The following is a 15243-nucleotide window of genomic DNA, read 5'->3' on the forward strand; positions in this document are numbered from 1 at the left end:
ATGGAGCTGAGACCTGGGTATTCAAGAAGAGAATAAGACAACAGATAGTGGCCTTTGAAATGTGGTGCTACAGAAGAGCCCTGAAAATCTCATGGACAGTATGACAAATGCAGAGGTACTACAAAGAATGAAAACACAGAAATCTTTATTGCAGGAAATGATCCAGAGAAAGATGAGACTGGCAGGACATATATTGAGAGGATCAGCAGGACAGAGGACACTAACAGCTTTAGAAGGAAAGATTATGAGAAGAGGATCAAGAGGTAAAGAAAGAAGGACATGGTTTGATGATATAAGATCATGGATAGGATCATGTGATTATGCTGAAACAAAAGAAGAGCTGCCAACAGAGAGAAGTGGAAGGACATAGTGCCGTACCCAATGAGGAAGCTACACAAAGAAGCAGAAGAAATTAGAATCTGATTAATATGTCCTAATGAATGCAATTCATTAGGAGATATTTAGATATAATTTCAACATCACCAGGATGATAGCAACATGTATATGAAAGTTTCTGTGATTTTAGTAGTTCTGTAGATAGCTTCTCGTATCGAGACCACATGTTTTAAAATAAATGACAAATTTAATAAAACTAAACAAATATAATTCCACAAGTTTTGTAAGTTGTCATAAGGGAGACATTGAAAAAAAAAAAAAAAAAAAGATGACAGCACAAATCAGGTTTGGCATCTCATACAACAACTACTACTACTACTACAGGCCATCAAGTGGTTTGGCAACAAACAAAAGTGCCTTATATTGATCATAATTGTTTTATACGAAAGTTCAAGAAAGCCTTGCAAATGTTGCAGATCCCCCAAACAATGTAACAAAAATCAAGGCCTAATCCTAACCAAGTTTGGTCTGCTTTCATTAAAAATCTAACTGCCACGGACCTAGGATACGACATGCATGCATGATATTACAGAATGTGAAAGCAGCAATTGCAACTAGCATTGTTCCAATGTGTATACAGTAATTAATTTAATGTTCTTTTTTTCCCCTGGTTACTTATTTATACATACCAAGTGTGAAGCTTTGATAACATCAAATATGTGTAATTAATTATTTCTAGTCTTTTTATACAACTTTTGCTTATACCCATGATATTGCAAGTCACATGACTTACAAAACTTGTAGGGTTATATTTGATTAGTTTAAATAATAAATTACATGATAACCACAGTAATTAACTTAACTTTAATGAAATAAAGGTACAGATATTTCGTACTGAAATTAACAGTACATCAGTACCTTCAAGACAGAAAAAATAAATAGTGTACCCCCAATTGATTGAGCAAAAACCAATTATAATAAGTATTATAAAGAGGAACTATCCCTTGTATCATCATATAATAATTAAAAACGCTAGATATTTTTACACATTATTTTTATTATTAACAGCTTACAAACATATTTATTACAATATTTAATGTGAACAATGGCCTTGCATTTCTTTCATAATTTCTTGAAATTCTGGTTTGATGGCTTCTGATACTGCGATACGTTGCTTCTTTAAATTATCTGCAATGATTTCTATACATCTACCAATAGTATTTGCTGATAAGGGAATACATTTTAGTTTATCTGCATATTCTTTTCCATGGATTATTTCTACCATTTTTATGGCAGTTGGGAGTACAAGTGTTTTCCCAATGGTGTGTGGCTTTTGGTCTTTTGCAATTAAGAACGCAACCTCAAGAGATGCTTCCAAATATTTATCGTTAATTTTAGTGAATTTTTTTAAGTTGTTGGATTGAGAATTACATGTCTTCAAACATTGTTCAAAGAATTGTAAAGATTTGTGTTCATGTTCAGGATGTTTAGTTTTTAAGTGTCTTACTAATAATGATAGATTCATACTTCCGTTACATAGCGTCTCATGACACAATACACATGTAAGACAACATTCATTGTTGACTATTGTCAATGTAAATCCCCATTTCAAGTAGTCCTCTTGATAATTTCGAACTTTCTTGGGCAAGGTTTTGTTAAGTTTCAGATTAATGTTTTTATCACTTAATTTGACTGATAACGAACTTGTTTGAATAGAAGAATCAATTCTATCTTTTATTTGTTGTTTGTCTGATGTAGAAGTACTATCATAATTATCTTCAATTGGCAGTTTCTTTGAAGGAAATTTTTTTAACCATTTATCCATTTTGTGAGGGTTAATTTGTAAAATTTAAATATACATTTCTTATCGATAATATCAAACACTTTTAAAAAATGTAAGCAATTTTGATAATATTAATTCACTATTTCTAGTGTAAACGTAAAAGTAAGCACAAAAAGGCGTTGGAATTGCACAGAAACAATATACATATACTAAAAAATTGTTAAATAGTCAAATAATTAATACAAATGTGGTGTCATCTGTAGATAGCAGGATAACTAAGCAATTTTCCTTCTCTAGTTGTGCTGTCAACACTAGGATGCTCTACAAACAATGGCAGTGATAAGAAGTAAGAAATTTACTCCCTAGTTTTAAAAAACATGACAGCTTTGCCACGGACGATTATGTGTGCAAAGTCGCCCAATGTGCGCTACTCGCAAATTTAAGTTTACAGGATCTTTATAATGTCATTGTTGTCTATATTAGTTATATGTTTAATTGATGAAAGAAAGTAATATTCTTTATCTTTAATTAATTACTTAATTTTTTCCTATCAATATAAAACTTTGTTTGACATACCTCTATGTATCGACTTGTGTGCCCCAGGGAATACATGTACCACACTTTGGAGACCACTGGTGTAGACAACAAGCAATGCAAAGGAATGGAATACAAAGTACATAACAGTCGGTGGATTACCAATTAAAACTGTTGCTGAATGCTAGAAATTAATATTAATAAATAATATTATTAATTTTATTCTTAAAAACTTTTTTTTTCATGGTTACATAAGATAAGAATCTCCCAAACTTTTGGGGGGGGGGGGAGAGAGAGAGAGAGAGAGAGAGAGAGAGAGAGAGAGAGAGAGATAATCGTTGCGATTCAGATTTGGTCGATGTAAAAAAGGCTTCGAAATGTTCTTTGAAAAGGCGTTTGTATTTAAACTTGCATCTATGGAGAAGGCGAGTTTTATCACACTGGATATTGTGTTTAGTGTCAATACTATGTTGTGCCAGACCAGACTTTTTTGAGGTTTCATGTATTCGATATAATATTGATGTTCATACATTCTTTTTTCCACAGAACAGCCTGTTTGTCCAAAATATGTTAGGTTACATTTATACAGTATCTAGTAAACGCCAGCCAATGATAGAGGTGCCAGTCAGGGCCGGCTCTACCGACAGTGCAAGACGTGCATTTACACGGGGTGCCAAGTTTTTTTGGGGAGGCAAAGTTGGCATAAACTACACAAAAAATAAGGGAGAAGGGGCAGCAAAATATGCTACTGCACAGGGCAACTAAATGAAAAATAGGGGAGAAGGGGTGGCAAAATTCCTAGGGGCAGCCCTGGTGCCAGTCTGTCTTTCATAGATGGCAACAGGTGAGAAATTTTGTTGATCGAAAAATATGTTGGAATAAGATGATACTTCTTCAAAATTCTACCAATCGGTTCCGAGATGCCAGAAATATAAAGAATTGGAACCCTGCGGTCTCCTGAGGTGTTGGAACATAGGAGTCAATTATCAGCTGGATTTGATTAGGGTTGTAACCAGTGGTGAGCTATAAGGGGTCGTGAGAGCCATTTGTTAAATTTTTCTCAAATTTGCGAGCCCCTTGTTCTTCTTGTTTAATAATTTTGTAGAACTAGAAAATACCACCGTGGAATGTATACATGCTACTATAATTGCTACTTTAAATTGATACGGATTTTCTGATAACTATATAAAAAATCATTTCATTGCATTTTGTTCTGATGGAGCTAGTGTAATGTTAGGAAACAAATCAGATGTTGCAATCAAACTTCTACAAAAATTTCCCAATGTTGTGAGTTGGCATTGTGCTCATCGTTTGCACTTAGCATTAGATGATTCGATAAAAAACATTAATGAAATGAATCATTTTGAAATATTTATGGATAAATTATATGCTTTTTAACATCAATCACCAAAAAATCAACGAGAATTAAATACGGTTGCAAAAGACCTTGGTATCGGAATTTTAAAGATCGGCCATGTGTATGGACCACGATGGGCAGCTTGCAGTTTACAAACAGCTCTTGCTTTGTGGAGAAATTACCCAGCTTTATGCATCGTTTGATGCAAAATGCTTGTTTAAAGGCATTATCATATCTGTCAGAAGCTCTACAAAGTCGCAATATAAGTACAGGGCTAAAAAAATGCCTAAGTTAGGCCTTTTTTTTTTTCTCGACGATGCAAGCCCTTTGTTAAAATTTCCACAGCTCACCACTAGTTGTAAGCTTGAGGGAGAGGAGCACACTTTATGTGCTCTATTAATTAAAGACTTGATAACACCAATTTTTTTGAGAAGTGTGAATGTATGTATCTGCCAGTAAATGTGGGTTTTCAATAAACACTGGTTGATAAATATCTGTACCTTTATTTCATTAAAGTTTAAGTTAATTACTGTGGTTATTGTGTAATTTATTATTTATAGTTATGCCACAGGTACCTTTAAAGATTATAATTATATTGATTAAACTCATCATTTATCTGAAAACATGGTCTCGATACAGGAAGTTGTCTACAGAAGAGGAACATGCATCCATTTAATGTCACTCTTATTTTTAAGCAAGCTTTTTCTCAGTGATAAAAATTATGTCAAAACATAAATGACATCACTTTCTTTATTGATAAAAAATATTTAACAAAGTCATGAAGTCATTTTCATAATTATTCATATAACCATTCATGCCAAAGTGGTTAATTTTTCAATGTACCAATAAATAAATTAAAAATTACAAAAGTCTGGTTTTGAAATGTTATTAATATTAGTATAAGACCAAAATATTTATCATTATATTTTAAGATATAGCTTTTTGGGGAACTTCTTGTAACAGCAAGAAATGGAATATGCCATTAGAAGTAAAAATGTTGTTTATTCATAAACAACAAAATAAATATAATTCATAAATAACAAAATCATAAAACAACATAATTTTCCATCTAATATGTTATCTTATATAATAAAAGTAACAGAACACAACTTGTAGCTCACTGTGTTTGCTGTTTAATAAACTTTTCTTTAAAATATATTAAAAAATAGAAGTTAAAAATGAAATACTTCCCTCATAGCTACTTAATAAAGCATTACCTTGAATCTGAAGACCAGTTAAGGCATGTAGTATCACCATGAGAGGAGTGGAAAACTCTTTCCATTGCAAAAGGATTATACTCTTTAGTATATGGTCCAGGTGCTCGAAAGAGAAATACGGCATTCTCCTTAGTAACAGCAAAGTATCTATTATGCAGAGGGAGAAAAATGGATTTAGATCCTACTCTCACTGTGTTTAAAAGTTATCTATCTGAAACCAGCAAATGGAATCAGTATAGTTGGTCATAGAGGAAAAACAAAATACTAAGAAAGACAGAAAGTACCAATCCTTACAGCCAATCATGCAGTACTAAAGGCTAAATAATTGAGAATTTTGTGTAAGACTATTACCTACTCATTGGAGTCCTGAAGTGACTTGAAAATTTTCCATGTTTAGTCTCTAGAGCAGTGAAGCCCATTCATAGTATAATAATAGATAAGTTTACAGACTTTCATGGATGGTAATTGCATTAAAAAAAAAAAATTCTTCATCTAAAGTAAAACAATATCATATAATAAATTTAATTTAATCCAAGTGTGAGCAAACAAAGTTTGCATCTGAAAATATCTTCAGGACTGGGGTAAGGTAGTACAACACCGGACAACTCGTAGCAAAGGTGGAGCAAGTTAACATCACTCTCCTATCTCAGTATCTCCCATAATGCAAAACGCATCTCCTTATGGATATGTATAATGTTATGCATTAAGGGAAGGGCCACTACCCAGACTAGTTTCGACCTTTATTGAGGTCTCTTCAGTGGGAGCCAGGCCCAGAAGTGTGATAAAAAAATTCTTTGTAAAAGAAGGTTTAACGGCAAAAGAAATTCATTCGAAGTTCATAAAAGTTTATGGGCACTCTTCAGCTTCATTTTCGACAATTAAGAAATGGGCTGCTGAGTTTGAACATGGCCATACCAGCCTTGGAGTTGATCCACATGAAGGACGTCCAAAAAGTGTAACAACACCAGAAATCATTGATCAAGTGCCTGATATGGTATTGGATAACCGGTGAATTAAAGTGCGTGAAATTGCTGAGACTATAGGCATTTCAAAAGAATGTGTAGGATATATTTTGCACGAAGAATTGCAAATGAAAAAGCTTTGAGCAAGATGGGTGCCGTGCTTGCTCACAGCAGATCAAAAACACACTTGCATGAAAATCTCTGAACAGTGCTTGGAGCATTTTAAAAGGAATAAAACTGATTTTGTGCATCAATTTATTACTATGAAACTTGGATTCACCATTACACACCAGAATCCAAACAGCAGTGAAAACAGTGGACAGAAGTCAGTTGTTCAGCACCAAAGAAGAGAAAGTCTGTTCCATCAGCAGGAAAGGTCATGGCATTGGTGCTTTAGGATGCTAAAGGCATTTTGTCTATTATGTATCTTGAAAAGGGTAAAACAATAACCAGGGAATATTATTTCGATCTTTTAACCAGACTAGACGAAAAAATTCGTGAGAAAATACCCAGTCTGCAGAGGGGAAAAAATCATCTTTCATCAGGACAATGCACTTGCCCACAAAGGTGTTTTGCCAATGGGAAAATTAAGGGATCTACACAATGAATTTTGGAACATCCACCCTATTCCCCAGATTTGGCTCCCTCTGACTTCTATCTCTTCCCTAAACTAAAACTCTTCCTCAGTGGTCAGCGTTTTTCTTCAAATCAAGAGGGAATTACAGCTTTAGAGGGGTATTTTGCAAATCTTACTAAGAACCACTACAGGGATGGGATAATGGTGCTGGAGCATTGCTGGAATAAATGTATTAGCTTTAAGGGAGATTATGTTGAAAAATAAAAATAATTTTGAAATTATAAATTCGTTTTTTCATTGTGAGGCTGAGAACTTTTCAGACCACCCTCAATTTAGAGAAATTAGTCAAGAAAAAAATACAGGATTGGATAGATGAAAATGGGATATTGTATGAGGGACAACATGGTTATGTGAAGGGTAGATCATGCCTCAGTAACTTGCTCACATTTTATAACACAGTGACGGCTGAACTGGATAGGGGTAATGGGTTTACAGTGATACTACTGGACCTTGCCAGGGCCTTTGACAGGATACCCCATGGAACCCTAATCAGTAAACTGGAGCAGATGGGGATAGATATAGGGTTGGTGAGATGGATAGGAGGGTGGTTGAAGGAGAGATACCAGAGAGTAGTTTATGCAGGAGTGGAGTCTAAAAGACGGCTTGTGACTAGTGGTGTGCCGCAGGGCTCTGTTCTTGGGCCACTGCTTTTCAATTTGTTCATCAATGATATAGGAAAGGATTTGAGAGGAAGTGTTCACTTGTTTGCTGATGATGCAAAGTTGGGTAGAGCAATTGTGAGTGCACAGGATGTCAAAATGTTACAGGATGATTTGGATAGTTTGGAGGACTGGGTCGATTTAATGTGGCGAAGTGTAAGGTTATGCACTTTGGGGTGAAAAGAATAGCAGCAGTATATCGCATTGGTGGAACCGTACTCCAGGAGATTGATGAGGCCAGGGATTTGGGAGTGTTGGTGGATAGGGAATTGAAGTTTAGGGGGCACATTGCAAAAGTGACTAAATCAGCTCATCAAATCACTTGGCTTCTGAAAAATACTTTAACATGCAGAGACAAACAAGTTGTTGTTCCTCTGTATCGAGCCTTGATAAGACCCCATCTGGACTACTGTGCCCAGTTATGGGCACCAGGGTTTCTTCGTGATGGGGAGGAAGTGGAGAGGATCCAGAGACAAGTGACCAAGATGATAGAAGGTCTGTGGAATGAACCTTATGAGAATAGGTTGAAGATTTGTGGGTTGTAGAGATTGGACGATAGGCAAAGGAGGGGTGATATGATTGAGACATTCAAATTACTGAAGGGTTGCTACAAGATTGATCCAGAAGATATTTTTGAAAATATGACTGGTGGTGGGAGGACTAGGGGCCATGCATGGAAGCTGGGCAAGAGCGTGGTTGACAAGGGTGTTAGAGCTAGGTTTTTTACTTGGATAGTGGTGAATGAGTGGAATAAGCTTCCAGAGTCTGTTGTGGGTGCTACGACAGTGAATGAGTTCAAGGCAAGGTATGATAGATGCTGTGTCAATGTCGAATAGTTGTTCTTGACATGATGTTAGGGCCTCCTTCGATGAGTCTGTCGACTCCTTGGAGTTGCCCGGAACAATAATAATAATAATAATAATACACTTTTGACAGCAAAACTTATAGGTCTGTAATTTTCTATCTTTTTCTTATTACACTTTTTGAACAAGAGTATTGTGATAGCAGTGTTCCATTTGTTTGATATATCTTTTTCTTTTAGGTATTTATTAAATGGATTTTTTGATTCTTCTGTTAATATTTCTCCTGCTGATTCCAACATTTCTATTGTAATTTTATTTCTCCTGGCATTTTATTATTTTTCATAACACCACAAGCACTGTTTTCAATAGTGCTTGTTTTTGAAAAATACTGTCTGGCCATTTGTATTATCTTTTATCCATTTTCACCTTGTAGTATTATTATTATTTTTTTTTTTCCTTGTATAGTATTTTCATATTTCTGTTGTTATCTGTTGTTTCTGGTATTATCATTTTATCTTCTGCTTTCTTTTTATCTTTGTTAATATTTTTCCTGATCATTTTATTTATTTCTTTAAGATCTACTGTATTTATTTCCTTATAAAAGAAGACAACAATTAGTTGTCTTCTTTTTCTTCCAACAGATTTTTTGTTTTCTGTGAGAGGTTTTTATTTTTAACTTTTTTATCTTTTTGTAATATATTGTGCACTTTATATAATGATTAGATAAAAATTTTCCTGTATATTATTTATTTGTAGATTTCTGTTTTCATTCATGTTTTTAATTGTATAATTTTTTTCCAACTTTTTCTTAATATAATGGTATAATTTTTTGTTGGCTACTAATGTATCATTACTTATCTTCAAATATTTTGTTTTATTCTGTCTCATCCTGTAATTTGTTTTCTTTTATTGTTATTTTCCCTCCAACTGTTCTGTGATCACTTCCTATGCCTATTTGATTGATGAATGAAACATCTTTAAATATTCTTACATCAGATGATAAAATATAATCTGCTTCATTTTTAGTTTGTCTATATGGACTAACCCATATCCATATTTGGTTTGGTCTTTTCTTGTAAAATGTGTTCATAACATTCAGTTGGTTCTTTATAAATTTGACATCATATTTCCTCTTTCATTTCATTTTTATATGCCATGTTTTCCTAGCTATCTATATATTATTATTATGATTATGTAACACCTCCAAGGAATCCAGACTCATCATGGGAAGGTACCCATTCCACAACCACCACCATCTAATGTCCACCACCACCACTAGTATTTTCACAGACAATCACATCTAATTGAATCCATATCCATTTTTGGCTTGGTCTTTTCTTGTAAAATGTGTTCATTTGCATTCAACTGGTTCTTTATCATAAAGTTTAGCATCATATTTCCTCTTTCATTTCATTCTCTTTTTTTTTTCTCTTTCAAGTTCATTTTTATTTTTGCATAGTGGTGCATTAAAAGTCTCCCAACACATTGCATAGGTTGCCAAAGATCCTATTACACTATACTAGACACTGTGGCAGAATTCTGATACTTCTCCATCTTCATAACTGCTAGCTGGTGCATATATTTGAATTATTTTAATGGTTTTCTCTTCTAATGTTTGTACTATGGCATATGCTATGCAATATGGTATTCCTGCATATTTAATAATATGGTTTATTATACTTTTATTTATAAGGAAGCCTATCCACTCTGCCTGACATCATCTGGTCCTTTCCAGCAAAGTACATTTCCCAATTTTAGTGGTAACACATTATTCTGATTTTCTTTTCACTTCACTTAGTCCTATTATATACCATTTAATTTTGCTTATTTCATATTCTACCTCCTCTTCATCATCTGCTAATGTTCTTACATTGCATGTAGCAATTACTTCCTTTTATTATTTTGTTTGGGAGTAGCATGTCAAGTCTGATAATTCCGTTTATCTACTGAACTAGGTTCGTCAGGGATTATAAGGCAGCAATGAGAGATAGTGTGGGCTCATTCTTGTATGTGGTATACCCATGGTTTTAATTGGGAGGGTCGTGCTTTCTCCTGTGATGATGAATCAACTTAGAAGAGGATTGTCAGTCACCTGTCTCCACCCTAAAGGATAGCAGATGCTGCTGGGAAGCTGCTCATCTGGAGTGCCATTGGGCCTATGCAGAATCCCTTAGTCCGATTCCTCGGTATCAACCTGTGTGGCTTGGGAAGCCCTGCTGATAGAATACACTATTGCCAACATATCTCAATACACTTTTGAAACATGCAAACTCCTTCATCACATCAAGGTGAGGATTCTAGCAAAGGAAAATATTTTTAATCATTCCTTTTTAAATGAAGAAATTCAATACCAAATTCATACTAAACAAAAAATGATATAAATGAAAAATCATGCTGAAAAGTCAACGATAAATTAAAAATAAAAAAAAAAGAAACAATATTGTTGATTATGATAAAGAGAAGGTTTCAATGATGTGTGTGCGTGCATGCACAATTTTGGGCAACCAACAATAAAAAGACAAAAACTGTAAAAAATAAGCAGGAGAACAGAAAACTTCAGCTGCATTCTGGAGATCCTATAGAACAAGTAAAATATTTCAGTTATTTAGGCATAATTTTTAGTGAAGATGGCAAGTTAAATCTGGAATAGACAACAGAATAAGCAAAGTGGGTATTGTGGGTAGCCAGCTGAATAAATTTGTATGGAATAAGAGAGAAATTAGCCAAAACACAAAACTAGCAGTATAGAGGACAGTGTTTAAGCCTGTTTCAAGTTATGGATCTGAGAGTTACATTAGAAATAAAGCATTTGATCAAAGACTACAGACTACAGATATGAGGGTTCTGAGAAAACTTAAGGGAGTGAACCAATGGCATCAATTGCAAAATCATATTAAAAATGAAGATATTAGAAAGGAACTTGACATTATCAGCATTCAAGATGTGTCAGCAAAGCTAACTAATCTAAGGTGGTATGGCCACTTAAATAGAATGGGCAAAGAAAGATTAACAAAACAGGTATCTGATGGCAGGAAAGAGACCCACAGGAAGACCAAGGTCTAGATATGACAAGATCTAACATTTCTAGACCAAGATCTAGAAATGTTAGATATGACAATATTGGAGTGCTCACAAGTAATAGATTGATTTGGAGGAAAACTTAATCAAGGAATGCTATCACAGTAACCTGAATACCCCCCTTTTGGGGGGGGTACATATCAGGAAATTAATGATAATGAAATCCTTGCCCACCATGAATCTACCTCCATCCCAAATTCTTCCTCCACAACTCATAAGCTGCAAAATCTCACTTGTGTCTATACTGTAGTAAGATTCCCTTACTAATTTCTATGTCACTATATCACCTCTCTTCTGTCTATTTCTCAAACTATGAAGATCACATTCCTTTAATCTATCCTCATGTGTACAATTAAATAGACCAGTTATTATCTTTGTTACTCTGAATCTTTTCAATCATCTTCCCATATTCTTAGAACTCAGGCGATGATATTTACACAGTAATTAAGATGTGATCTTATCTCACCCTTGTAAACTGGGAGAATAACATCCTTATTCCTACAAGTTAATGTTCTATTTATCAATGCCATTACCTGATACAATGACTTAACCACCTTAGCAATGTGACTCTAAAAATTTACTAAGGTGGCAAAATTGCACTGACATTCACTGTCATTTGTCAATATAATCAATTTGTTCAAATCAGCCTGCAGAGATTCTACTACATTCCATATTCACTCTCTAACCTAGCATCATCAGCATTATCTGAATATCATGCTCTAGATCCTCCCCAATATTATTAATATACATGCTAAACAACAACAATGGACCAATTAGATCCTGTTATACATTGCTTATTATTCATCTTTATGATATTTTCTTCAAGAATTGTACTTTTACTATGACACAACAGTCTTTTAATGTGCAGAAGACATATATAATGACTGTTGCATGTTGGTCAATGTAACACTAATATGAGTCTACTGTGAGTGTATGATACATTACAGAAGCTAATAACATGCCAACAAACCAAAATCTTACTTGGAGAAGTGATCACTCTTCATTATTACTTTACACAAGAAAGCAAAGACCACTTTGCAGCATTATACCAACTTCGTGATTTTTTGAAAATAGTTTTAAGTATCAAATTATAAAAAATATAATCAATTTTTCTGTATACTTATGGTAATAAGGCCACAAAAAAAAAAGTATTACTTACTTGCTATTTGGACTAAATTTAACTTCTTTGATGGGTCTTTTAAAATGATATCTATGAAGTACAGTTCGGCTAAGAAGACTGCAAAATAATGCTTCGCCAGCTAAATCAAAACATAAACACTTCGTAATTCATTATGAAATTCTAAAACAGAGTAATGTGACTAATGATTATGAGGCAGCACACTACTAATAAACATAACTATGTTTATGTTTGTTTGTTTCTTTATATGGAATCGAATGCAATAGTTGAATTGAAAAATAATAAACTTAATGTTCTTAGCTTATATAAGTGCCAACAGGGCTCCACATATATGCTCACTCACTTGCTTGTGGTGAATAGTTTGCAAGCTGACAAGTAGCTGCAACTGAGCAAATAATAATAATTAAAAAACTTCCACAACCATGGTAGAATACTATTAATCATTTTATGGAACTCCAACTGCCTTATTCTGACATATATTAAAATTATATGTCAGATGACCTAGCGATCTTACACCAATCTACCTCCTTTGCCAACCTGGAATCAATCTTGAACACAGACCTGAACATGCTGGAAGAGTACTTCAAGCAGTGGTACCTAAAGTCAAATTCAGCAAAAACTGTGTCCACTGTATTCAATCTGAACAATGCAGAGGCAAATCGACACCTCATCCTCTCTTTCTGTGGAAAAATGGTAGAACATGAGCCTCACCCGAAATACCTTGGAGTGAGTGGGACAGAAGCCTAACCTATAAAAGCACATCACCAACCTGTCCAACAAAATTAAAACAAGGAATAATATCATTTCAAGGCTTGCTGGAACAACCTAGGGTTGTGGTGCAGAAGTCTTAAGGTCATCTGCACTAGCCCTCACATTCTCTGCAGCAGAATATTGTGTCCTCATCTGGGAAAGAAGTGCACACACTAACATTATAGACATCGGGCTAAACTCTGCAATTGCACAATTAGTGGGACACTGAGAAGCATCCCTCTCCCCTGGCTGCCTGTTCTATCTAATGTTGCTCCACCAAATATACGAAAAAGACAAGCCTCGATTAAAGAATTTAATAAAGTAATGAGCAACCCACTCCTGCCCCTATACCAGACTCTCATAAATCCACCTAGTCTTTGCCTAAAAATCAAGAAACACTTTCTGGTCCATGGACAAACTCTCTTCAGATGCCTTATCATCAACACCTGACATGTGGAGAGAACACTGGTCCAACAATCATCCAATAAATAGCTTCCTGGTTGAAGATCCCTGTGCTCCACAGCCTGGTTTTGCTCTTCATAGGAAGATTTGGTCATCTATCAACAGAATCAGAATTAACCAGGGCAGATGTGGCTACCTACAACATAAATGGAGACTGTCTGACCACCCTTACTGTGATTGTTCCCCCATGGCCCAGACAATTACTCATATGGTGAATGACTGCCCAAGGCACAAATTTCATGGTGGTGACACTCCAGAACATTCACGAGATGATGGATGACGCCCTACATTGGCTTTCTAGACTGGACATTGACCTGCAGCTGCTTTTGTATTCCTTTTGCCATAAGAATAAATAAAAATAAATAAATTAAAAAATGGGGGATCTTGAATGAGTAAATTTTTTGTTTGGCAAGTAGAGTTTTGAATTTGTTGCGTCCTGAATGGCAATACACATTTTAGTAATTAGAGGTATCTCTATTTTTTTTTCCAAAGGAGGATGAATTCCCTCCCTTTCCCATAGCTGAATCCTTACGGGAATAGTATTTTGGTTTGGGCATTTGCTTCTATCTAACACTAAGCATTTCTTCTGCAAAGAAATGATTCATATTATTTATAGCATTATAGCAGCAGCATGTACAGTTCAAAAAGTCTAACTACAGTTAATAGGAAATTTATCTCGTATTAATTTTTATTTTTTGTTCTAATCTTTTGTGGTATGTTTCCTGTGGCTTATTACTGAAATAATCAAAAGAATCCAGAATACAATGAAAGTATGTGGTATATATGAGCTACGCTACACTGATTCTTATGTTAAGAACTCAACATTTCATTAACAAATGCAAAGAAATATGGAAATACTCCTTTGGATGAGAACGACAAGGAAGATTTTACATTGTTCTATCCACTAGAAACTACTATTCATCCTATATATATCATCATCATCATCATCAAATTCCTGACATGTACCCTCAAGGGGTGTACAGGATATGACAGTACTACATGAAAAAATTACATCATTCTAACTTCCTATCTACAATTTTCCTCCAAATCAGTCTGTTACTTGTCAAGACTCCAACATTATCAGATCTTATATTTCTATCGTCTAAGGCACTTTGTACCGTATCAATCCACCTATATCTTGGTCTTCCTCTGGGTCGTTTTCCTGCCAACCTGGCAGAGAACACTTGTTTTGCTAATCTTTCCTCTCCCATTCTATTTAAGTGACCATACCATCTGAGATTAGCTCTGCTAACGCATTCCTGGATGCTGACAATGTCAAGTTCTTTCCTAATATCCTCATTTTTAATATGATATTGCCATTGATGCCATCTGTTCACGCCTCTAATCTTTCTCAGGACTCTCATATCTGTGGTCTCTAGTCTTTGGTCAAGTGTTTTACTTCTGACCCAGCTCTCAGATCCATAAGTTAAAATTGGTTTGAACACAGTCTTGTATACAGCTAATTTAGTGTTCCGACTAATTTCTTTCTTATTCCATATGAATTTATTCAATTGACTTCCCACGATA

General features: G+C 34.7%; 1 protein-coding gene across 1 annotated transcript in view; it reads right to left on the bottom strand.

The window, feature by feature from the left end:
• Positions 1 to 15243, bottom strand: part of LOC150105806 (periodic tryptophan protein 2 homolog) — a 203313-nt gene that overhangs the window by 153691 nt on the left and 34379 nt on the right. The window contains exons 4-5 of the mRNA XM_090393595.1: positions 12526 to 12625; positions 5228 to 5374 (exon numbers count right to left, since the gene is read on the bottom strand). Of these exons, the coding sequence (XP_090249721.1) occupies positions 5228 to 5374; positions 12526 to 12625 (247 nt within the window). The remainder of the gene's footprint in view (positions 1 to 5227; positions 5375 to 12525; positions 12626 to 15243) is intronic.

Source organism: Typopeltis vanoorti, chromosome 6 (genome assembly GCF_054136105.1).
Source record: "Typopeltis vanoorti isolate ZY-2024b chromosome 6, IOZ_Tvanoo_1.0, whole genome shotgun sequence".
NCBI classification, from domain to species: Eukaryota; Metazoa; Arthropoda; class Arachnida; order Uropygi; family Thelyphonidae; genus Typopeltis; species Typopeltis vanoorti.